General features: G+C 36.0%; 1 protein-coding gene across 6 annotated transcripts in view; it reads right to left on the reverse strand.

Moving 5' to 3' along the window:
* HECW1 (HECT, C2 and WW domain containing E3 ubiquitin protein ligase 1) overlaps positions 1 to 27213 on the reverse strand; it is a 236427-nt gene that overhangs the window by 160055 nt on the left and 49159 nt on the right. For all 6 annotated transcript variants that reach the window (XM_081932565.1, XM_081932568.1, XM_081932564.1 and 3 more), the window contains one exon: positions 590 to 914. In XM_081932565.1, the coding sequence (XP_081788691.1) occupies positions 590 to 914 (325 nt within the window). The remainder of the gene's footprint in view (positions 1 to 589; positions 915 to 27213) is intronic.

Below are 27213 nucleotides of genomic sequence, written 5' to 3' on the forward strand. Positions count from 1 at the left end.
TTGTAATAATGTGATCGTGGGGATACTGAAACAGCTATAACTCCAAGGACCATCATTTATTTCCTGCCTCTGTAAATTTGAAGAGTCACTGAATAAATGATCATTAAGTAGCACCCCTATTTATTTCAAATTACCTTTTCCCTTCAATACGGATAACTGGAAATGCTGACAATCCAAATCCTACTGAAGTCCATGCTTCCTACAAGCTTTCTCTGCACAGATATTTGTGTTGTTAATTGCAGTACCTATTTTGGAATTACATTACTGATCTAAAATAGCAAAAGAAGTAGGACTTGCTATGAGACATTGATTACTAGGATTCAGCAGTTAAATGACAAATCTGATTTTGCTAGACTAAACTCATTTCCTAGGCTAGGGCTTGGCAGAAGTTTCACATTATCAACATTTCTCTTTTTTCTTTCCATTTGATACCTCTTTTACTGTTGCTTTTGTTGATTCTTTACTGGAGAAAGGAGACCACTGTTTGTAAATTATGGATTATATTCAACTTGAAACAAATCTGTTTTACAATACATATTTTACTTGCAAAATTAAGTTACAACAAATCCTATGATGTATCCTCACTTACCAATGAGATACATGCCAATCCAGTCACCTGCATCTACTTCCTCCTTTATATCCCAATAAATCACTAGATCCTGTGAATGTCCTATGGAATAATAGGAACTGCTGACCATGAGTGTAGACCGGCTGTCTGAAGTGACCAAATCTGTGTCACTGGTTGAGCGGGGAATGGTGACTGTCCCATGGAGTCCACTTCCAATGTCCATGTTGTGGAACTGGTCTGGGTTATAGCTGTACCTCAGAGATTCTTTACACCGACGCCGATTCTGCGAGTTCCTGGATGGAGATGCCATAGCAGCCAGGCCTAATAACCTGTTCTGGTACAGATTCTGCCAAAATGAAAGAGAGAAATCATTGGAATTCATATAAATGAAAATGACATCCCCTTGAAAATTACCAAATAGAATGAAGAGAGTGTTGCATGTTTTTATGTAATCATAAAACCTGGAATACATTTGTAAGTAGCTATTATTAACATATATACATTTATTGTCTGATGCAATATGAATTTGTATCAAATATGTTGCAAAAGTGGGGTTCATTTTACTAGAAATATAATATTACTTAATGAAGTATACAGAACTTTCATCAGCAAATTACATTTCTGTTTGACTTTTAACTTTGGCTCATCACCAGCCTTTGGCAGCTAAGGCAATATTTTAGCCTCAATCTTACTGCAGTCATCTTCATTTTCACTGCTTCTCCCAACTGCATAATCTACTTTTGTCAAAAAAAAAATTTAAAAAGTAAAAATGCAAGTCACCTTCTCAAAAATTACTGCTGCCAACTGAGCTTTTATCATATGCTTGGTACTCGTGGTTGGCAATTATTGACAACTCAATTTGGTTAATAGTGTGTAAGAAGTGAACCTCTTAGCTTAATTCCTTTCTAAACTAAATGCTGGCTACTTTGCTGTAGCTGATTGTACCTTCAAAGTATAGAAGAATTCTATGCAGTTATGATGCATTTTTATATATCGAAGTTAGAAAGGTAAGTAACAAGATTAAGACTGTAAGATGCTCAATTATAGCACTTATTTGGAATTCTGTACTGCAACGCTACATTAGGTTGAGCAGATATTTCCATTGTGATTTACTTCTAATTTGCAATGTCAATCTGATTCAGTCTGCAATATTGTGAAAAAAAAACCAATGACATCTGCAGAAGGAAAGAAAGATTATGTGATCTAACCATCATACAAATGCTATTTATTTATTTATTTTTCTGAGTTATGGGATGTGAGTATCAAATGGTAGCATTTTCATAATAAATATGCATGCTATCATTCTGGCATCATTACAGTTTGCTGGAAGAAAATTACATAACGGCAGGTCAACCTGTCAAATGACTTCACATCAAAAACATGCTATGTGAAACCTTCAAGAAAATACAGTTTCAAGTGTCATTCACATACTGGCCATTTTATCCAAGATTCATCAAATGAAATTCCGTTCTTTCATTCATAGACACATAAGTACAGGTTGTTTTATTTTTGTGGTTGATAGAATACCCATTTAAGATTCTGAAGATTAATATAAAGCTTACATTACCATTTTAAGACATTGATATTTGGGGGGGGGCGGACTGCAGCTGGTGCAGCTGGAGCGTGTTTGCAGAGCGTCTCCCGGTTTTGTTTTATTTTATCAATTTTTAGTACTCTTGTTGGATTCTTTTTATTTAATTAACATTTTTCGGTAGAGATAACAGCATAGACCACAACACTGACAAAAGTTTTTGTTGCTGCTGAGGATTAAAAAGGCATGGGAAAAAGAAACGCCATGGCACCAGTCCGGGATCTCTCCCTCCAGTGAAAACAGCAAAACAACCAAGAATTGAGAAGCACTTTGTTGGCAAGATATCTATAAGTAAAACTAACCTCCTCCCCCCCCACCCATTCCCAACAATCTGGAGAGATTAGAATGGGACCTGCAAAAAGATTTGGCAAAACAGCAGTTACTAGACTTTGGTGGGGAGAGAACAAACTGAAAGCCAGCTGTTCTCACAAACAACTAGTCCAATTACATCATGTATGGAGTCTGAGTTAAAGGCTAAAAAGATGAAGAACAACCAGATAATTCAGAGTATGGAGAGTTTACCTTGGGAAAATTCAACGGAGTTTATAGCAAAGCAATGCCTTCTCACAGCACAAATTGTGGTTTCAATGTTCGAACAACTAATTGCCATCCAACACAATTTTAGAGACATTGAAAAAAGATTTAGCTTTCTTCAAGTACAATATCAGGCCCTGGGCACTCCCACTAAAGTTCTTGCAGTAGACTTGGTTAACTCTCATATGCAGGATAAAGAAGAGGAAAAAGAGCCAAGAGCCAAGAGCCAGAGAAACAGTTAAAGAATCGGATAAAAGGTGGCAGTCCACTCAGAAAAACAGTCCCTCCCCAGACAAGACAACGAGAGGGAAACATATCAATAGAGAAGTCTCACGAGAAGTCAGGAAAGCATCTCCCCACCCCCAGTTACAATAATCATATCGCTCACTACAAATACAACAGATTGCTTTTACAATTCATATGAATGGACTTAATTACGAATGTGGGAATACCAGAAGTGCAATACTAAATTCCCTAAGCCAGCTTCTTCACTGCCACAGGGGGCTGATTGATCTCTGTGCTATGGAGTGTCTCCCTGAGGCCCCTGTCTTTCAAACAGCCCACCATACCACAGATGCTATTTAAGATGAGGGCACATTCAGCTTCCTTTCAAATCTTTCCCATCAGTCTTCTGTGAGGAAAGGGTTACTCCCTTAATTGTTAACATGCAAGCTCCCAAGGTGGCTGTCTCTTCCTCATTTTTAACCTTGGGAAAGGGAGAAAAAGAAAGTGGGAGTCAGCCAGCCTTGTCCAGTGAAGAGATACTTAACAGTACAGAAACTGGTCTCATTAATGCTTTTGGCGCTCTCCCAAGGAAAGAACAAGACAATATATTATTCAAGTTAGAAAATTTAAAGAAATCCTTGTTGGTCACAATGGACACAGCAGAGCTACTTATAGATCTGGTCTTCCCAATAATTGAGCCTCTCACTTCTCCCCCAGAGGACAAGGGATTGCATGAACATGAGATCATGGAAAATAGAAGCCAAGATCCAAAGGGGCCATTAGCAGTCCCAGTAGAAATGGAGATGATATCATCCCTATGTGAATATCCCATGACACCTTCAGCACCACCCAGGGAAATTGAGAGATGACCCATGTCAGAGCCACCATCTCAAAGAATGAAGCATGACCTAACTCCTTGCCCCACACCCAGAGAAGAGGCATCTGAATGGCAAGCTCTGTTAGCTGGTGCTAAAACCTCTTACTCTGAACAAGTTCCTCAGGAGTCTACAAAAGACTTAGATGGGACCCCCATACTTTTAGAAAAGGCCAATTCTGTGTGTGATGAAACCTCAATCCATGGCAACAACCCAACAACTTCCCTTTGTATAAATCAAGTTTCCTGATGAGCTGCAAAAGATTACTCATTTTCCCTTATAACCTGGAATATAGAGGTTGGTCTGTTCCATCAAAAGACAAACTCTTTTTTGACTATATATCACAATTTGATATCCTCTTCTTACAGGAAACCTGGGCCTCCGCAGAGATTCAGTTAGATGGTTATCGGATTAACTCAATCCCGGCTGTCCCAAGCAAGGTGGGTGGGAGAGCTAAAGGGGGTATTGTGACATTAGTTAATACATCCTTGCAATTTAAATGTGTATCACTGCCACCTTTCCAGCCAGGGGTTGTGACTACCTTACTCTTATTTAAACAGGTGGAAATTTTCCTTTTTAATATCTATATTCCTCCACTTAATAAGAATAATTTGATCAATAAGATTTGGGACAGCAAATAAGATTTTATTCTTGGCTGCTCAGACAAATATCCCAAAGCAGCAATAATTATGGGGGGGGGGGAGCCTGACATCGCAATGACATGATATGCAATCTTGAGCTTCAAGATTGCTGTTGGTATCTCTGTTGCTTGATGGTCCTTTTGGACCCATACTGTCCTGTAGAGACGGTGACAGAGAAGGGCAGGTCCTGCTGACCTCAGGGACATCATAAAGTCCCTGATTGATCCAAGAGAAGCTCTTTTTTCCAGTAGCCATTAAGCTGCAGAAAGTTGGGACAGTCCCCAAATGGAAGAAAAGCAGGAGAGAGAGTGTGTCCAAATGGTGAGATAAAATTTTACTATTAGAGAAGAGAACACCCAAAAAGACTTAGAGCAAAATTAAAATTGAAGACAGAAGAGAGCAAGCAGTGAATTAAGTCTGTATTAAACTTAGGGTGTTATCCTTTTTTAACTTTTTTTTATGGATGGAATTTTTATAAATGCCTCTTACTTTTTAAACTGGTTTCCTTATTCTTCTATTTTTCCTTTTTTTCATATTGGTGGATTATGAATTTATTTCCTTTCTTTTTTCAACGCTCGGCTGGATTGTCTTTTTTTTAAGGATTTTTTTTCTTAAACTTTGAATTAAAGAGAGGGGTAAAAGCAGAGGAAAAAGAAGTAATACTGCCACCTAGAGGCTGGAGGCTTGGAAACATTTTTTTTCTTATTCCCTTTGAACATCCAATTTATATCTTATAATTCAAAGCTCCTGATTTTATATATTGAAAGGGATAGTGGGAAGAGTACGAATTGTTTATGCAGGTGCTCTTCTGGAGTACTATCAATAGCTGGACTGGAGTGAAGAGAAAGCCTTGACTTCAAAGATTATTGTGAACTTGTTTGAAACAACAAAAAAGCCTTGGATGTTTTAGTGGCAGTATTTATAACCTGGAAAAATGGCGCAACATGAAGAAGAAAAATAACTTACATTGCAAATGATTATGCTAGAAATTCAAAAAGTACAAATAAGTACAGAGAATATTGTTAGGTTTGTTTGTAAGACAGATGATTGTACATTTGGATCTTTGTATCCTTAATGGGTCCACATGGGATGATTACCCAGCAGAATATACGTATCAGGAGCAGGAAGAAAATCCACGATGATTACTGGATAATATCATATGATATCCTGAAGTTCTTACAGAAAATGGAGATAGACTCGCGACTGGAAAGTGATCATGATGCAATAATCCTTACTCTCACACCAGAAATCTCTAAGGGCAGGCACAGCCTACCTACCCAGATTAGAAAGTCAAAATACCCAGGTAAAAATTAAATGGAATGAGAAAAATGCTAAGGAAGTTAATAAATGGATGTTAGTTCCAGAAACCATAGAATTACGTACATCTCTACTAAGGAATAAGTTTGGAGGATCTTACTTAGAGGGGTTTAAATTTGAAATTGGTTCTCACTAACAGAACACTAGTTCACTCCAAAAGGCCGGTCTCAAAGAATAAAAATGGTTTCATAGAGATTGCATGCAACTAAAAAGGATATATAATATGGAGTATAGGAAAAGTAAAAATGCCCCCTTTGAGGATCACACTGACTACTTAAAGCAGTTGAAAGCACAATATAAGACCCTTCTAAAAGAAAAGAAAAGTGCGGCTCTGAAGGAGTCTTGACATAGATTAATTACTTCAGTCAGGACAAAAAATACATCCTTTATTTGGTACATCACCAGAGGATTAGGGAAACTTCCCCTACCCACAACTAATCAGGTACCGATTCATGCCTGGGAAGAATATTTTAGGGAGCTATATACAGACCCTGACTATGTAACCAAGGAGAGCCAAATTAGTTTTGACCAAACTCCTTACTGGCCCCGTTACACCAGAAGAGATATCCCGGTTGATCGGAGCTCTAAAGGCTAATAAGGCACCTGGAGCTGATAATGTCCTGACAAAAGTAATCAAAAAGAACCCCAGTTGGTGGGCTTCACTTTTTGCATCTCTGTTTACATTTATAGATAAAATAGGCCATATACCAATTTATAAAAAAAGTAATAGAATTTATCTTTGGGCAATTATAGACCCATTAGTCTTCTGAGTGTTATTAGTAAACTGTATGCCAAACTATAAACTTCAGGACTGGCTTATTTCAAAGACGAACAAGCTGATTTTAGAGAAGGAAGATCAACGATGGATCATATCTTGGTACTCCACCATTTAGTACAAAAATACACATATTTTAAAAATCCCCTCTTTTTGTGGCCTTCCTTGATTTTAAGCAGGCTTTTGATTCAATATCCAGGAACACTCTATGGGAGAAATTAAAATGCACTACTATCGATAAACGCCTCCTCTTCCTCATACAAAAAATTGTATGCAAATTCCACTTTGAAAGTGAGGTGCAATCCCCAAGGGACTTTGACCAACCCAGTAAGGATACAAAAAGGGATACGGCAGGGTTGCATCCTGTCCCCCTCCCTAAGTTCTATATCAATCCCCTGATCGACCTCTTACAAAACCCTGATCTCCATCCTCCTAACCTAGCACAACACAAAATTCCGATTCTCCTATATGCTGATGATGCCACTATTATTTCACAAACTCCTGTAGGACTGAAGAGAGCAATTAGGGCAACATTTGGCTATTGCAGGCAAAGCCGGTCCTTAACTTTGATAAATCAAAAATTTTAGTTTTTGCTAAAAGACCTAGCCAATACTCCTGGAAAACAGAAGGACATAGTATGGAACAGCATAGAACATTTAGATACCTTGGTGTGGTTTTCCACTTGCAAGGGACATAGAAGGCACACCTGGATCATACATTGCAAGCAGCCAATAGATCACAAGCTGGGCTCTTATGGGCTCTCACTGGTATTCTTAATGTCCCTAGGCTTTGACCAAGCAAAGCAAGTAATAATCAATAGATTGAAGGGCATGGAGTTCCAAGAACAACTAAATAGTTCCCTCTCCACAGTAGGGACGGAATCAAACAGGGTTTGTGGGAATCAGCAAGATATCTAAATGACCTGATTTTCCCAAAACAAAGAATAGCTTTCTTCCGAGCCAGATTTAACATTCTTCCTTCAGCACTCCTCCAGGACAGGTATAAGAGAACTCCAATAGCAGAACGGATTTGTATATGTGGTAAAAGAGAAGTTGAAGGTATCCCACATGTTCTATTATACCGTAAGCTATACAGAGTTTATAGGTCTGCATATATTCTCCCCTTATTAGAGAGATTGCCAGGGAGGGCAGACTATTTTTATGTAGGCTTTCTCCTCCAGGACACAAACCCGTCTACCACATATGCAGTGGCAAAATTCTGTGTTGCTGCAATGTCCATAAGAAAAAAAAATGATTACAGAATTATAGTTGTCATCTTGCACCAATTATTTGGACATATCTCTAACAATTTCTGGACCATTGTATTTACTCCCATACTTATCCACATAAACCAGGGAGTGACCTGAACAGTTTGAGAACATCCACTTTTAATGTCAATACTTTTTAAATATATTTTAATGTCAGTACTTTTTTAAATATATTGTAAAAAGTAATGTGTATTGCTGGTCTTTGACCGTAATAAAGATTTATACATTACTTATACTTATATTTTGAGAGAAACTATCAGTAGGCCATATCTATAATTAGTTTATGCTAATTAGATTTTGAAGTCTATGATAGTCCAGCTGAAATCGTTATTAATAAAAATGCTTTACTGATCAGTGAAAACCAGCAACTATAAGCAATTATTGTTCAGCCTTCCCTCATTTTTCATTTCTCTACAGATAAAGCACTAGTACTTCCAAGGCATTTGGAAAACAATTAGTTTTGGAATTTATAATATTTTAGCCTTAGATCAAGTATCCACTTTAAACCAGATGAAATTTTTGTAGTTGTGTGTGTGTGTGTGTGTGTGTGTGTACATATGCACATGGAAGGCAATTTACAGTATATCTGTGTACACAATCCTATATGAGTAACAGACACTGTAGACATCTTATTAAAGACATAATCAGCAAAGCAAACTGCCACTATCTTTTGACGAATATTATGTTTATTGATACAATAGTGAGGGTGGGTGATTAAGAGTTTGTGTATTATTTAAAATAGCAAAATGATTGAAAGAACTATCATCCAATAAACCTTTCAGTCTTCTACAAGATAACTGTTTTCATCAAGATGATAGCACAAAGAATATTGAAAACATTAAATCATGCACAGCAAAAGGAACAGGCAGGGTTCAGAAGTAGTCATAGCATAATGGATTATATCCAGGTTGTTCAGCAAGTCACTGAAAGACAGAAGTACACCATGCCTCTGTACATGGCTTTCACTGACTACAAAAAGGCATTTGACTCAGTATTCCAGCAAGCAATAATTAATATATTGGTCAACAGTAGGTGTAGATACTGCTTACATAAACTTACTAAAATCAATATATGAAAAAAATAATGTGACAATTTGGCTTAATGATCTTAAAATTGATATCAACACAGAATGAGATGTATGACTATATAATATAATATCACCTATCCCAGTGTTGGGGAACCTTTTCAGCACCGAGCTCAGAAATGGTAGTGCATATGCGGGTGTGGGAAAGCACCGGAAACTGGAAGAGCAGCTTCCTGGTGTGCGCACATGGGAGCGACAGAAACCAGAATAGCAGTTGCCCAGTGCTCATGTGCACACTGGGAAGTTGAGCTTCCAGTTTCCAGCATGCGCATGAGTCTTCTGGTTTCTGGCACACATTCACGCACAAAGATCAGCTGTCCAGCATGCATGCATGCACCAGTAAAATGGAAGCTCAGCTTCCTGGAATACACATGCGCGCCAGGGAGCTGCTCTTCTGGTTTCTGGAGGAAGACCAGCTGGCATGTGCCATAGGTTTGCCATCATGGGCCTATCCTTTTCTCAGCCTGCCTTAAAGTAGTAGTTTGCAAACTATACTGGGCAAAAAATGAAATAAAAACCAATGGCGTCTAGTTGCAGATGATGTTGTTCTCTTCTCAGAAGATCGAGAAGAACTACAAACACACACACAGCAGCTGCACAAAGAAGGAAAACCATTTGGCTTAAAATAAACCTGAAAAAGAGCCAGGTTATGTTTAATAAATTTACTAAAGAAAGAAAAAAAACAATATCTGGAGAAGAGCTAGATGTAGTACACTACTACATATACCTTGCCCAACAGATCTCAATGGAAAGTGATAAAATAAAGGAAACTGAACATTGTGTTAAATGTGGTTGGCAGGCATTTGGCAAGGTAAGCATAATTTTTAAGAACAACCTCCTCCTATGCCTGAAGTGAAAAACTTTCAATCGGTGTGTACTACCTGTTCTAACATATGCTGGTGAAACATAGACACTAACCTCGGAATCGATACAAAAGCTATGAGAGATGCAAAGAACCATGGAAAGATACATCCTCAGAATTGCACGACAAGATAGAAAGACCTGCACATGGCTTAGAGAACAAAACAAAAGTATACGATATCATCAAGAGTAAAACAACTAAAATGGATTGGGGTTGATCACATAGCAAGAGAACAGATGGCAGGTGGATCAAGGCAGTCATAGAATGGATCCCACTTGATAAAAAGCGTCCATGAAAGAGATCTAAGACAAGATGAATTCATAACATCAGGAAGTATTCTGGGCCCAATTGGCAAAAGAAAGCTCAGGACCAATTGTTTGGAAACATGTGGAAGAGGCCTTCATCCTGCAGTGGACAATCACTAAAATGATGATGATAACATACTTTTGTTTACATATGCATGCATATACGCACATATGTCACATATACACATACAAAATACCCCTCCCACCTCATATACAAACATAAATAGTGTGGAACTCACGTGAATTCTAAGGGACTTGAAAGCATTAAATTAGTAGGAAGGCACAACACATTTCATTTTCAGCTTTTATGATGAGGGGCAAATAACATGGGTTTTGTTATTTGTTAACTAACATAGTTATTTTGTATTTTAATCTGATTTATATCTTTCTTTTAAAATGATGCTCAAGATTTTATAATACCTTGGTAAGGCACACTTGAAATACTGCATTCAGTTTTGATCGCCATGATGTAAAAAAGATGTGGAGACTCTAGAAAGAGTACAGAGCTGAGCAACAAAGATGATTAGGGGACTGGAGACTAAAACACATGAAGAACGGTTGCAGGAACTGGGTATGTCTAGTTTAATGAAAAGAAAGACTAGGAGAGACATGATAGCAGTGTTCCAATATCTCAGAAGTTGCCACAAAGAAGAGGGAGTCAAACTATTCTCCAAAGTACCTGAGGGTAGAATAAGAAGCAATGGGTGGAAACTAATCAGGGAGATAAGCAACTCAGTGTAATAATTTGCCTCCAGAAGATGTGAATGCTCCAACACTGGAAGTCTTTAAGAAGATGTTGGATAATGATTTGTCAGAAGTGATGTAAGGTTTCCTGCTTAGGCAGGGGGTTGGACTAGAAAACCTCCAAGGTCCCTTCTAACTCTGCTATTCTATTCTATTCTATTCTATTCTATTCTATTCTATTCTAAGATTTATTAGCTTTTAACATTCCTAAACTAGAGACTAGCTGGAGACTAGCTCCTGATAAGAAAAGTTTGTTAGTGCAAATTGGGGTCTGGCTTATCTATTTTTGAACCCTAAACAACCTTTCTCCTTACAATTTATTCCTCTTCAGACCTCATTTTAATAAACATGTATACTATTATCCTGTCCAATCAACTTTCCTTTTTCAGATTTATTTGTTATGTTAACTATAAAAGGGGATAGGTGTAAGCTAAAGACTAGTGTTTCCTCTTTGAATGAGGAATTCCTTTTGTCTGAAGATTCTGATTAACTGCAATAAAATTATCTTTCTGTCTCAGTTTGTCTCACTGGAAAATATGCATGCCGAGGAACGAGCCTGAAAAAGCCATATTCGGCCTTCAATGACAGCTTGAAGAAACAGATGGCTTGTTTTTTGAATGCATAATCTGCATCATTGTGAAAAACTGAACTATAATTCCCAACCCAGAAGGAAACCTAAAATAAAAGGAATTTGCAGCCTATGTAACTTCGAATTATCTCTTTGATCAGAATCGGTAGACAGAGTTGTTAGTAGCCTACCTGCCCTCTAATATCAGCCCCAGTACAAAGATGGTGAAGCCATATTCAAGCCTAGTATCTAATGAAAAAACTGAGTGCTTTCTTGACATTGTGAAATATTCTCATTAAGAATATAGGCAGATTAAGATATAATTTTCCCTTGGTTTCTTTCCATTATGTTCATATTGTTTGAAATAAAAATTATTTTAATTATTGTTCAAATTTCTAGGACTGAGTCAATGAAATGGCGAAAGCAACATTCAGTTCTGCAGTTTGGATTGGTATTCTACTTGCCTCTTATGCTGTGATTCTGCTGTATAATTGATAAATAGTTTTTTATTTATCAATTATAGTTAATATGCTATTGTTTATTTAGTGTCATACATTGTTTAGCAATTTTGGAAGCACTAAATCAAAAGACATATCACAAAGCTCAAAGATAAAGCTTGGGCCTCTCAAACAGAAGTGCAACCCTCTATCTTTTATTGGTAAAGGGATGTGGCACATGGTTTTCATTTTTGCAGTATGGCAACAGCAGAAAGATACCTGATCTTCTAACTTGATGAGTCAAACACTCTTTGCAAAGAACTGGCATGAAAATTTACTGCTGCTTTTATCAGATAGTCAGTGAGTAAGGACAATAAGGCCATCTGCCATGAAAAATATGATGTCATCTGGTTATATCTAAACAACTCATTTCTAGCACAATTGATCTTTATGTTTAATTAATAATTTCTTAACTCACCTGAACAACCCTAAGAGCCATACAGAAATAATATAAAACTACTTAACCATAACCCCCCCAAAAAATAATTATTATTCTACATTGGCATCACTATCTCACCAATACTCAAGTTATTAAATGTACTAGCTATTGATTCTGGATTGTTTCTATGCAGAATGTGTTTTCATAATCTAACTGGGTGGTTATCAAGATGTGAGTTTCAGGAAGCATAAGATATTAAGAAATGTTACATATATGTATTAAAATTAAAGTATGGTCAACCATAAAATACTGTTCAATAAAAGCCAGAGGATTCAGATCAAGATTTTGCAGGATTTGAGAAAGTGAGAATTCATGGATTTGAATCTTAAACAGTACAACTATGCTAGTTGTTAAATATGAATCACAGAAGAGATTTTATCTCATGCTTCTATCCTTTCTTGGAAAGGAATAGGGCTTCCTGATGCCCTGCATACATATTTTTGAACTGATACAAATAAAAATAAATCATTAATAAGAGACCTTACAATAATGAATTGTGTGCTGTTATATTGGTGATGATACCAGTTTTTCCCCTCTAGCTTTGTTTTTAAAAATCTGCTTTTGGAGATGAGGTTATTAAAAATTGATCAGAGGAAAAGTAATAATATAAGCAGATTTCAAGACGTGTTGACAAAGATAAAATCTTTTAAGATTCTTATTTTACAATAGTTGGTTCCAGAACATTCAAATAAGAAGCTCAGTATGAAAACAACTGCAGGAAAAAAGAGGAATATTGAGAAATTTGACAGGATCCAAATATTATATTAAATACAACTTTACATTTTTATTTAGTTTAATTTATAAATGATTAATAAAATAGGCCTGGGAACAGAAACAAATATATGCAAGACTGCATGATTAAACGGATGGAGAATTTGAATACTGTAATAACATGCAATGGGACTTTCAATGGAAGAAAATTATTAATTTTATTCAGAATATGATAATTAGACAAAAGTGTAAAAATATTTTGTCACTAGTGCATTATTCAAGTTTTCGTTGCTAAGATGAATAATTCATTTCTGTCACACCCCCAGGAACTAGGAAATAGTTACTTCTGAGTTTATTGAGTTCATTCTCCTTTATTGTTCCTCACTTATAGACAGAATTTTATCTAAAGAAACTATTTGCATAACTACAGATATACTCTGAGAATCACCAGACAGGAGCCTTTTAAACTCTTTCTCCCTATCAAACTTTCTATGGCTCTTTGCCTCTTTGCCCTAGAATGTTGCCCTCCCACCTTCTACCTTTCACACTACCAATGTTCCCTCTAAGCTGTGCGGCTGTGCGGCCGCGCACGTAACAAGAAAACACAGCGCAGAAGTTTCAAACTGCCGCGCAGTGTTTTTTAATGTCTTAAAATATGACTGAAAATATCCCCCCTCCCTCCCTTCTCTCTCTGCACCGAACTCTCTCCTCTATCTGGTGATTGGTGAAATCAAGGAAGACTCTGCCCGGAGACCAATGACGCTGCAGAAGGAATAATTCTGTTGGTCCTCTGGAGCTTCGCCGGTTCCTCTGGGGCTTCGCCTTTCTCCTTTCCTTTCCTTTTCCCTTTCCTTTCCTTTCTCCTTTCCTTCTTTTCCATTTCCTTCCTTTCTCTTTTCCTTTTCTTATTTCCTTTTCTCTTCTTTTTTCTTTTCCCTTCCCTTCCCTTTCCCTCCCTTCTTCATTCTTTCCTTTCTTCTTTTCCATTTCCTTTCCCTTTTCCCTAATTTCTTTTCCATTTCCCTTCCTTTCTCTTTTCCCTTCCTTTCCTTTTTTCTTTCCCTTCGCCGGTTCCTCTGGGGCTTCGCCTTTCTCCTTTCCTTTCCTTTTCCCTTTCCTTTCCTTTCTCCTTTCCTTTCCTTTTCCTTGACTTCTTTTCCATTTCCTTTCCTTTTTCCTTTCCTTTTTCCCATTTCCTTTCCCTCCCCCTTCCTTTCCTTCTGGGGGGTCTGAGGGAGAGGGAGGGGACCCTTTTCCTTCTTGCCCCCCTCCCCAACATCTGCTCTGATGGCAATTATGGCTAAAAAATATTCAGGTGCTCAGGCCTGAAAATGTGCCGCTCAAACACTATACTTTTCCGCACACACTGAAAAAGGGAACATTGCACACTACCTTCATCACATCTTACAAAAATTGGTAATAGTTAAATGAATCAGGTGAATCATTTTTCACATTTATGGCAATGCAAAAAAGCCTGCAGTAAAGTTTAGGAACTTTGTAAAATTATTCATATCAGTGTGAAACAAATCTGGAAAGCTGAATTCCTTTTCCAATCAGAATTTTTTTTTTACTAAATGCATTCCTTAAAATATATTTAATTAGCTTTGCATATCTTAAAAACCACTCATGGATCTTGATTTACTTTCCAGAGTTCCACCATATTCTAAATTTGTTTTTAAATTAACAGTTTATTATTTCAATGTTATAAGAAAGCAGATTCCTAGAGTTAACTTAATATGGTACACTTTATAATTCTAGTTAATAATTTATAGTGATTTTAAAAATTATATTTTTAAAAAACCCACAGTGTCAGTTTTTAATTTAAAATGTTAGTGATATGGCAAATGTAATTTTATTTACTGCATAACTAAGCATATATGTAAAAATTGTAACCAGGACATTGTAGATCCCACGCTTTTATTGAATGTACTCTATTATTCGGTTTTAATCCTATGCTTATCATGTTTTATTGCTTATATTTGGTTTTAATTGATATATTTGTGGTACAAATACACAACTTCTATTTTATGTTTTTATTTCTTTTACATTTTTCACCTTTTCTATAATTTTTTGCCCTTCCATTCTCCGTCCTTCCTTCCTTCTTTCCTCCCTCCCTCCCTTGAATTGAGGCTGTAGACAATTAAAGGACCATAGAAGCTTGTGATATCTGTCAGTAGAAGGGGAATGTTTACTTGCTTGGCTGAGTCAACTTTGCTTTATTAAATGATGAAAGGCGAAGACACTCACAAATGATGATTCTCTAGAAAAACCAGATTACAATCTTTGCAATAAATTCAAAATCATATGCTATTAACATGTAATCTAGAAGATATCTTTCTCTTGAGCCATAAAGGTCCATTCTTAGTGGCACATGGGCATAGAACTATTAAGTGTTTTTTAAGTTAAATTTTAATTAGAATAAAAATTGTCTCTATCCTACTATATTGATACCAATATTTTTAGCTTTCTGCGAGAACATTCCAGTTGATAGAGTGCAAAGACTATTGTAGTGCTGGAGATGGTCTAGGACAGTGGTTCTCAACCTTCCCAATGCCGCGACCCTTTAATACAGTTCCTCATGTTGTGGTGACCCCCAACACATAAAATTATTTTCGTTGCTACTTCGTTACTGTAATTTTGCTACTAATTTTGGTTAATTCAAGCAACCTGACGAGGCGGAAAATAAGTACTTATGAAAACAGGTTGTATCAGTTTTAGGGTAATATCAATGCTGGTCACTGTAAATATATGAATATGCAACATTGAAGAGACTATTTGACAGAAATATATGTTAAACTATAGCACCGTGATGGTGAACCTATGGCACGTATGCCAGATGTGGTACACAAAGCCCTCTCTGTGGGCAAGTCTGCTGTCACCAGCTGTTCCTCTGGTTTCTGGCGTGTGCATGAGACCAGCTGGCCAGTGCACACTGTAAGTTACTATTGTCATAAGTCAAATTAGACTTAGTTTTATGATAATTTTTACAATGGTTGTTAAGCAAATCACTGCAGTCATTAAATCACCACAGTTGTTAAGCAAATCTGTTTGTTTGTTTGTTTGCTTGCTTGTTTGGATTTATATGCCGCCCTTCTCCAAAAGGACTCAGGGCGGCGTACAACATTAAAAAACATACATCCCAAAAGTTAAAAAAAATTTAAATCCATATCCAAAAAAACAAACCGAATTTAAAAGACAATACATTTAAAATAAGTTAAAATTAACAGGCCAGGCTGGCTTGCTGGAAAAGCCAACTTTTTAGGGTGCGTCGGAAGGACCGGAGGTCAGGGATTATGTGAAGCTCCAGGGGCAGCTCATTCCAGAGGGAAGGCGCTCCCACAGAGAAAGCTCAAAGGTTTGCTCAAAGGTCACAAATTGCAATCACATGACCACAAGATGTTACATGTTGCTGTAAACATGAGTCAGCGCCCAAGTGCCCAAATTGTAATCATATTATCACGGAATTGGTGCAATGGTCATAAGTGCAAGATTGTAAATCACTTTTACCAAGGTCGTTGTAACTTTGAAATATTGTTGGTTTTTTTGTATTTTTAATTTTGAATACAAATAATACAAACATAATACATATAAATCTAAATACAAAAAGGGGGAAAATGCAAATATTACAGTGGTCCCCCAGAGACCATATGTTTCTTATATTTCTTCTTCTATAACAACTAAAAGATATATTGTGCCCTTATCCTCCAAAACCAAATATATTCTTGACTACCCTGTTTCCCCCAAAATAAGCCCTCCCCAGATAATAAGCCCAATCGGGCTTTTGAGCACATGCACTAAAATAAGCCCTCTCCTGAAAATAAACTCTCTCTGAAAATATTGCAACACAGCAGCAGCCATGAGATGACGACGCTCGCTGCCTCCTGCACCTCAAAAAGACCTCCCCAAAAATAAGACCAAGCACTTATTTCGGGGGGCGGGGGGCAAAAGAAAATACCATCTTTTTCGGAGTATAAGACGCATCTAGATTTTGGGGAGGAAAACAAGGGAAAAATATCTGCCTCTCAGCAATTGCCTTCTTGCAACAAATAGTACAGACAATATACACTGTTTGTAGTGTTATATTTCAGACTAGACTTGTACAGATACTGTTAAAATTGATGTACTTTTTGGAAGTATAATTATTCTCTGCTATTTAAAAGAATAGCACTTTTTAAAACAATAGCACGGGGCCTCTTCAGATCAAGCATTTTTTTTAAAAAAAGCTTCTTCATTTTGTTAAGTTGTCTAGAATAATAATAAAGCAGTTAAAAAATAAGTCTAATAATTTGAACATTCTATAGGCATTTATAGTTGTTGACTTATCTCCTTGCAGCAAACAACCTGATTAGCACAAGAATTTTTTTTTGCCCCCCAGCAATTTGCCACTTGGAGCAAACAGCAAGCTTTACTTTCAATTTCTCCCGATCATCAACTATTACAGGCTGCAGGGCCGCAAGCCCCTGTTTGCTGTAAAAAGGTAAATTGCTGGGAGGCAGAGGCCAAAGGGTTGGGGCCGGTGGGTGGGTGGGGCTATATTCAGTGTATAAGACGCACCCAAATTTTATCCTCTTTTAAGGGGGAAAAGGGTGCGTCTTATACTCTAGAAAATATGGTAAGACCCTGTCTTATTTTCAGGGAAACATGGTAGGCTTATTCCCTTTGCCTTCCACCCACACTGTTTTTATAAAATCCCCCCATATTTCATTTTAATTGCTTACTTCAATCATCCCTTTTTAAAATTTCATTTCTGTTGCTAATTTATCATTTGTTTTCATAATCCAGATTTTATTATATTACTCATTTCTTTGAATATCCCAATTTCATCCTCAATATTTAGCTATCACTAATCTAGCTGCCATTATCAAATTTACAATCAAATCCTTTTTTGTTTCATAATTTATATCCTGTTTTTCCATCAGCAACAGTAATGCAATCTTTGGTGACATATCTAAATTCATATTCAAAAGTGCTTTAATTTCCCTAAATACTATATTCCATATTTTTGTGCACTATCACAATTCCACCATATGTTTATATGTTCCAATCTCTTTCTCGTACTTCCAACTATTTGTATATTTAACATATTTTTGATTTAATTTACATGATGTTAGGTACACCTCCATATCACTTTATGTTCATTTCCTTAACTCTAACTGACATATTCTTATATATTCTTCTATTCCAAATATTTTTCAATCATTATCATTTATTTCTACTAAATCTGATTTCCAAATTAATTTTAAAGTGTTTGCCTAATCTTTTAATTCAGTTAATATTCTGTATATTTTCCCAATTCTTCCTTTACCTACCCTGTTTCCTTGAAAATAAAACCTCCCTGCATAATAAGCACAAACAGGCTTTTGAGTGCATGCACTAAAATAACCTCTCCCCTGAAAATAAGCCCTCCTGAAAATATTGCAACACAGCAGCAGCCATGAGGTGACCACACTCACCACCTCCTGCACCTCAAAAATAATAAGACCTCCCAGAAAAAAAGGCTAACTGCTTATTTGAGGGGTCAAAAGGAAATAAGACCCTGACTTATTTTCGGAGAAACACAGTATATATTTATCATTCACCTCATTCTTTTATAATCATTTCAAATTTTGTTAACTGTCTATCTTTCTCCTCGAATCTTTCTTCCATTTTTATCCCTTTATCAAACTATATTAAATTCAACCAATGTAATTTAATATCTGATAAAACGTTCTTTAGTTGTGTTATATTATTTATCTTGTTTTTCCATTTTTCCCATTTATATATCTGCTTTTCTTTTAATTTACTAATCCATTCTTTCAATTCAATCTTAGGGAATTTATCCATTTCCACCACCAATGTTAAAGGCATTAACGAGTATTAACCAGTATCCAGGCATTAACCAATATCTCCATATATTCCATAGTTCTATCAAATTTTTTAAAAAGGGATTTTGAATCCACTTAGCAATTTTTAAAATATCCTTTTTAAAGCAATATGTTTCTATAGGGATCATCTATTTTCCTTAATACTTCCAACTCTATATCCCTTCATATTAAATCTCTAGTTAATGCTAATTTATTAGCTACTCAATAATTTCTAACATTTGGAAGACCCAGCCCACCCTTTTTAAACTGTTCATACCATAATGCTTTACTTATTCTTGCTGTCTTACCTCCATTACAATACACCTCCAGCAACTTCTATATTTGCTTTAATTCTTGATCCAAAAATTTAATTGGGATCATTCAAAACAAGACATTAAATTTTGGTACAACTTTCATTTTTATCATTGCAATTCTTCCAAACCATGATAATTTTACTTTCCCATATTTATCTTTTTTATTGTTTATATATTTCTTTAACTTTTCATAATTTATTTTAACACTTGAATATTTTTGGGGATGTCAATATCTAAATATTTAATACTATCTACTATTTTTAATTTATATTTTCCTTTCAATACATTCACTTCTTCTTTACTATGGTTATATAACATCATTTCTGATTTTTCCCTGTTTATTTGTAAACCACTATATTTCCCAAATTCATTCAGGTGTAAATATATCCTCTCTATAATAACTACAGGATTTTGAAATGTTAACACTGTATCATTTTAATTTCCCTCTGTACACCAATTCCTTCAATCAATGAATCTTCCCTAATTGTGTTTGCCAAAACCTCCATCAATAACGCAAATAAAACTAATATTTAAACAGCGAATTTTATGAAAATAGTAATAAAAATTCTAGAATGTTGGCTAGAGCCACACAAGTTAAAAAGGCAAAAATCCTGATTGGAGTAATAAAGAATGATAAGGGGGAAAGATGTAACATGATGATAGAAAAATTATTGATATTTCAGAAGTTCTTTGAAAAGCTATATAAGGGAAATAAAATAAATGTGAATGAAAGTCAGGCATATATAGAAAAAAATTAAATTGTAAAATTCAATAATAGAAGGAGATACTGGAAGTTATTAATAACTTGAAAATAGGTAAGGCATCAGGGTTAGATGGGCTAGGGATAGAATATTATAAACATTTTAAAGGATTATTGGTGCTGAAGATGAAGATGATGTTTAATAAAATAATGGAAGGGGAAATATTCCAAGTTCCTGGAAGCAATCTTTGATAATACTGATAGTGAAACCAGATAAAGATCCTACAAACCCAGGATCATATAGACGTAACTTTGAAATATTGTTAAATGAATGGCCGTACATCAAGGACTACCTGTACTGTAGGATACAGTTAAATAGAAGATCTGCATTAAATCGGGCTTAATTTAGTATCACAATAGAGACCAGAATAAAATCTCTTTATTCAAAAGGAAATAAAAGCTGGGAAATATTGTTAAGAAGGAAACAAGCAGAGGTAGCCATGACTATCCTCTTAATTTATAGTAATTACTATTCCACCACCATCCCATTTTTTAATAAAATTAAGTCCTAAGAAGAAAGGATTTAATGTTGTAATTTATTCTTTATTCTCTAGGAAATTTGTACAGAAACAAATGTATTGTATATGATTATATCTATTTTTTTGTGATTTCAAAATAGACTTTAAATAAATTCAACTAGATTCAGCTCCCCTTCATTAAAATTTCAGCAGAAAAAAAAGGATCAGGGCATTAGAGTCTGAAATCTCCCCCAAAACTCACAAAAAACCCTAAAACATAATGTGCATTAAAAATATTCCTCAATTTACAATCACAATTAGAACCAGATTTTTTTTATTGCTAAGCAATGCGATTGTTAAATGAGATGTCACATGACTAATTTTACAACTATTTTGCCATGGTCATTAAGCACATCACATTTAATTGTTGAAAGCTTGCTGGAAAAATTGGCATTGAAAATCAAGTGAATCTAGGATGCTATGACGGTTAGAAATATATGCTGATTGCCAAGCACTCAAATCACAAGCACATGAGTACATGGATGTTACAATAGTCACTAAGTACAAGGACCAATAACATGTCATTACTTTAACGGTCACTAAAGAAATGATTGTAAGTCAAGAACTACCTATATAGATTTCACACATAGTAACATATGTACAATTATAATTATCTGAGCTAAAGTAGAATACTTTTTTGCTAATATTCTTGCTTTTAGTGAAAAATGAAAATTGGAAAAACAACTTTCAACAACTGTGATGAGAAAAACAGTGAATAAATAATAGCCTAGAGACTTGAGTATGGCATTTTATTTTTTAAGAGGTCATTATATTAATCATTCCAAAAATATGGGAAAACTTCTATGATTTCCCTGTTCCTTTGAATTTTCTATGATCCTGACTCTGCTGTCCTTTAGAAGACATGAAGACCTGCTCTTCTTAGCAGATCAAGATGCATGTAACGTGTAGGCACACTATTTACTTTGATGTATCTGTCAAATGTTGCATAATTGTTGTACAGTTGCTTCAACTTGATTTGGGTGTGTATGCATGTGTTATATTTTTGAAGTCAGAAATATTGGTGATTGCTAAACTGGTTAGCTGTGCATGGATAGCATATCACTGTGCAGTCTTTTTAAATTCTTGAAGGTCATTATTTTGTGGATGAAAATTATTAATGGTCTGTTTCAACTGTATTTAGGAACTAATTTTTTCCCTCTTAGCCCTTAATTATATTTTTCAATCAATTGAGTCTGTGCATTGAATTTGCTTTTGACATTTGATTGATCAATTTATTTTTAGTCTGCATTTCTATACATAGCTACATGAATATAGTCCACAGGACCTGGGGGACTTATAGAAATGTTTCACCCTAAAACTGAATTGCAACCTATATATTCCATTTTTATGCTGTAAGTAGCAATAGCAGTAGCAGACTTATATACTGCTTCACGGTGCCTTACAGCCCTCTCTAAGTGATTTATAGAGTCAGTATATTGCACCCAACAATCTGGGTTCTCATTTTACTGACTTTGAAAGGATGGAAGGCTGAGTCAACCTTGAGCTGGTGAGAAGCAAAGTAATAAGAACATACCCAAAAGAAGGCAAACATTACATAGGCTCTATTCCCTAAAAATGGGATTGTAGAAAAGTAAAAGCCCCATGACTTTAAAATATAAGGTTTCTTAATGAAAACTCCCAAAGTGCATCAATACAAAGAGACCATGCTATGGTTATGAGGCAGCATGCAATTGTCAAAAAGATTTAATAGAATCAGAAGTGAAGAAAATTCTTTTCTCCTTCAATGTATCATCTGCATCTTATACAGTAGCAATTACTCAAATTAACTTATTGTTTTCAGACAAGAAAAAGAATGAGAAAGTCTTGTGTAGTATAACAATCCAAAAACATTTTTATTATAACATTATTCTCTATATGGATATTTTGAAGGGTAACATTCAATTATAAAGTACTTTTTTCAATTGTTATATTTTATTTATCAAAGAGTTGCTTTTATTTATGCTCAATAAAATATAATACTTTTGTTTTTGGTGTTGGCAGGAAATGATTTATGATCTCTTATTGCTTGTATGTATACTGAGAGCTTATGCAGAGACAAATTCCTTGTGTGTCAATCACACTTGGTCAATAAAGAATTCTATTCCATTCTATTCTGTTCTTAGCAATGATTTTCCTTCCTTTAAAAGCTTGGATTTCAGGAGAGGCGGGGCTAGCTGCCAGCAGAATGGCTGCTTGAACGGAGAGCTCTGTGAAGAGCAGCTGGGTCTGGCGTCCAGAGGGATTTCTTAAAAGACTTTTGTAAACCGATGATTTCCTGTAGGGATTTCCTAAATTATGTTAAGGAGTTACACTATTTCATTGGCTTTTTAAACAGAAAAATTATTGTCCTCACTTTTACAGCATGGGTGTTATTAAAAGAGAGCAAAGATTTTATTTATAATGAAGTACCTTCTCTGGCTTGGAGGTGAAGAGCGATAGTATTAAAGTTTTTATTTCTGATTAATTTGCTGGGGAAGAGCAATTCAGACCATGGCAATATGACATTTATACTGTTTTCATCCAATCAAGTGGGAAATATTGAAAGTGTCCGACACTCTTTCTTATTTATATAGTATATTCCAAACTTAGTTTCTGTTCCCACAGTGCCAAGTCTTCACAAAGAGATGCTTCACAAAGTACTATATTTTTCGGAGTATAAGACGCACTTTGCCCCCTCTTAAAGAGGCTGAAAATGTGTCTTATACTCCAAATGTAGCTTTTTCGAAGCTGTTTTTCAGCCCTAATGAGCCGTTAATGAGTGAAGCGGTCTTCCGTGCTTTGCCTGCTTTTCTCATTACTGCTCCCTCCAATGATCAGCTGTGCTTTAGAACAGGGGTGAAATTCTCCCGGTTTGGCTGAACCGGTAGGAACGATTGTCCTTGGTTATGCAAACCGGTAGTAAAAAAAAAAATACTTCTGAGGATTGTGCGGCTCAGCTGTGAGCCATGTGATCGTCCAAAGGCTTTTAAAAAGCTTTTAAAAGCATTTTTTCCCTGCTGGTTCGCCCGAACTGGCAGGGGGAAAATGCTTTAAAAAGCTAAAAAAATAGCTGAAACTAAAAACAAAGTTGGCCACATCCACCCAGTCACATGACCCCCCGACCAAGCCATGTCCACAGAACCGATGGAGGTGGGGATTAGATTTCACCACTGCTTTAGAAACTGTTTTTGTATCCCCAATCAGGGGATAAAAAGCATGCGCACACATGAGCACTCAAAACCAGCAAACCTATGTGCTGAATCTGACCAGACTAAGGATGCTAGCCAGAAGAATACCTGGTAGGCAGAATCTTTTCCCTCTTATTTTCCTCCCCAAAAACCAAGGTATGTCTTATACTCTGGTGTGTCTTGTACTCCAAAAAGTACGGTATATTAAAGGAGCATAGTATTCCTTTACGTATTAAGTAGCATAAGCCTATGTTGGTAAGGTTTTTCCCAGATGTCTAGAGAGCATATGTCAGCCCTACACAATGCTTCAAATTCAGTTCCAAAAAGATACACAAGGAAGAAATTGTGTAGGGGCTCAAACAGACTACCTTTTCTAAATGAAATCTGATGTGTTGTGTGCTTGGGTAAAAATGATCTGGAAGAGGTGCTTTACATTTCACCTAAGATATTCAATAACTCTTAACACTTAATTTATCTTCTGCTTGAATAAAAAAGTGGGATAAAGAATAAGGAGGAGCCTTTGTAAATGGAATGGAATTGACTGTTGAAAGATGATAAGTGTCAGAAAAGCTGACTTATCTTAAAGAAAACTAGCCAGGTAGTTAAAGAAACAACTTGCTTACTTCTATGGACATGAAAGAAACAATATTTATTGAAAGTTATCTCTTATCCACTTCATAGATGTTCTATTTTGACAAAATATGAATTTGACCACAGGGTTACTCATATTTGCACAGAAATATGATTTTATTGAACCTAACACTTCCTTCCACCAGAGCAGCTTATACAGAAGCTCTGTTCTACCCAAAAGTTTCAATGATTTTAGATTGAATTATCACCATATTGTAATATAATGTTCTCTGAGCTAGAGTAGTTGGAAGCCCTTGCTAGCTTATATTTTGTTATCACTAACCATTTTGCTTATTGTTTTATATTTTTATTGTAGATTTGCTTTGTTTTTATGCTGTGAGATAGCAAACTTGGAGTTGGGTGGCATCTAAGTTGAATGACTAACAATAACACATTTTATAAATCAAATACAGAAAGGTTTCAAGTTCATTCTAATATTGATTGAGAATGTACTGATGGAACTTCTGTTTAAGCAACTCCCCCCCCCCCCAAAAAATTAGGGAATTCTTGTATGCAATATTTTTTCTATTTAGAGGGGGCTCGCTTAAGAACTTACCTAACGTAAGGTGAGGGGAACATGGATGTTATGATATCTGTGAATAACCAAAGGAAGAGCCACAAACTAGACAATGGTCAGGCAAGTGACAGCTGACTATGCAGAAGGAATGGGTGCTTGGCAAATGTTTCAGAAGGGACACTTCCTAAATTCTTGAACTGTAAAGGCAACAACTGATAAATGAAAATAATTTATTTCCACTTAAAAGATTATACAGAGATCTTTGGTTACAAACAATCAAGAGTGGCATAGGAAAATATGCATGAAAATATTATAAAATGATTGCATAGTAGTTTCTGAACAGTTACATCAATATTTTGTTCAATGAACAAGCTTCAACTATTTCTTATGTAAGTTTTTGAAATATGTTTAATTAACTGACTGAAAAAAGCCTGTTTGCCATAAACACAGATCTCAATCATTTTAAAAGGCATGATCAGCTGCTCAATTGTTAATACAATAATGCAGATCCTGAAAATTATTCTACCCTCCAGAAAATGAAACTATTTTGATAAATCAGCAGCAAAGAAAAGCTCAGCAAGTAAAAAAAACAACAGAAAATATTTGGTTTAATTCAGAGATTGAATTGTTTAGAAAAACGGTACTATATTGTCTTAGTTTTAATAAACACATAATAATTTAATAATATGATATGGCTAAAATGTGTACATTGCAATAGGAATCAATCCAGCTTGACATATGTCAAAATATATAAAGCATGCACATTGTCATGGCAGATTTATGTACTGGGATGACTAAGAATCAAATCAATACTGCATACAGACTCATGAAATTGACAGGTGGCAGTTACAGGGTTGAAGCTGCCCAGAGGTTGAATTAATTGTTTATCTAGGGCTAGCTGTTTTTTAAAGGAAGCAAAATGAAAAGGTGATCAATCTTTAAGATCTAAGGGTTTAAATGGATTTAAGTTTAAATATCTGTATATGCCATACTGAAAGATGTATTCCAGTTCACAAGTATATTCTTATTATGGTTCACATGATCTTCCACTTTACATTCAGGAGTTTCAATCTTAATTTACAGGTAGTAGTATTAAAAATAAGAAATATATTGGGCATAGACTTTCCTGGAACATAATGTGTCACTTCTGTGAATTTTATTATTCATAAAAAGACAATCACGATGCTCTTGTTAACATTTGAACAGATGATGTTTTTTTAATTCAAAATATATAAACTGAAACAATGTTTAGTTAGAAATCAGGCTCCCAAGGCAATGTATGCAGTTACACTGAAAACATATTGCTCGTACAAGTGAAGTACTCAAATTATTGTCAATACCCATACTGATTGCAGCCCCCTCAAAACTTGTTCACAAGAATTGATTCACTCTTCACAACAGTGTAGGATGTTATGTAGAGCACTTGAAGAGGAGGTGGAAGAGAAGAAATTGTCTAAAATCAGATGGCTTGTAATATTTTTATTAGTGAAAAATTCTCATTGTATTCAGCCCGGAAGGTAAAAATGGGCGTTGGTTCTTACCTGATACGCTCATTCTCTATTGAAGTGGAGACAGCAGCCAGAATGGGTTTGCTCTGTCCAGTAACCAATTGAACTGAGTCTACACTTATGATGTCATCGAGCCCTTGGTGACTCCTCCCCAGTTTAGACGAAGCAGACTGTAGACTCAAGTGAGAATTGTGAGAATCAAACGCACATGTATCAAGTCCATACTCCCTCTCCTCCACACAAAAAGTTCTGAACTGCATGACACACCCAGGGTGGGGCTGGCTGCTGTCTCCACTTCAATAGAGAATGAATGTGTCAGGTAAGAACAATTTCCATTCTCCTATGATCGTGGAGACAGCAGTCAAAATGGGATGTAGCAAAGACTGGGCTGTCCACTAGGGTGGGAATACTAAAGGCACAAGCACTTGTTGTAGCACCCTGCGCCCAAAGGCTGCGTCAGCTGACGCATACTTGTCTAACTTTGTAATGATGTATGAAGACCGTGGGAGACGCCCATGTGGCTGCCCGGCAGACTTCTTCCAATGTGGTTTGCGTGGTCCAAGCAGCAGTTGTTGCAGCACTTCGTGTAGAATGAGCTGCAATGTTTAGAGGTACCTGCAAAGACTGAAGTTTAATACAGGCTCTGATCCACCGCCCCAGACTCACCGGTGAAGCCTTGTTACCCAAGGAAGCTTGGCGAAAGGATACGAAGAGCGCTTCCGAGTGGCGGAACGAAGTGGTGTGGTCAATGTAGATCTTGAAGGCAGTCGTACGTCAAGAGTGTGCCACTTACACTCCCTCTCATGACGAGGAGATTGGCAGAAATCAGGTAAGGTTAACTCTTGACCTCTGTGGAAGCAGCTATTCACCTTCGGTATGAATGTCGGGTCCAGTCTTAAGATGACTCGGTCTGGATGAAACACGCACAAGTCATGCCTGACTGAAAGGGCAGC

The sequence above is a fragment of the Natrix helvetica genome (assembly GCF_964273705.1).
Source record: "Natrix helvetica genome assembly, chromosome: Z".
NCBI classification, from domain to species: domain Eukaryota; kingdom Metazoa; phylum Chordata; class Lepidosauria; order Squamata; family Natricidae; genus Natrix; species Natrix helvetica.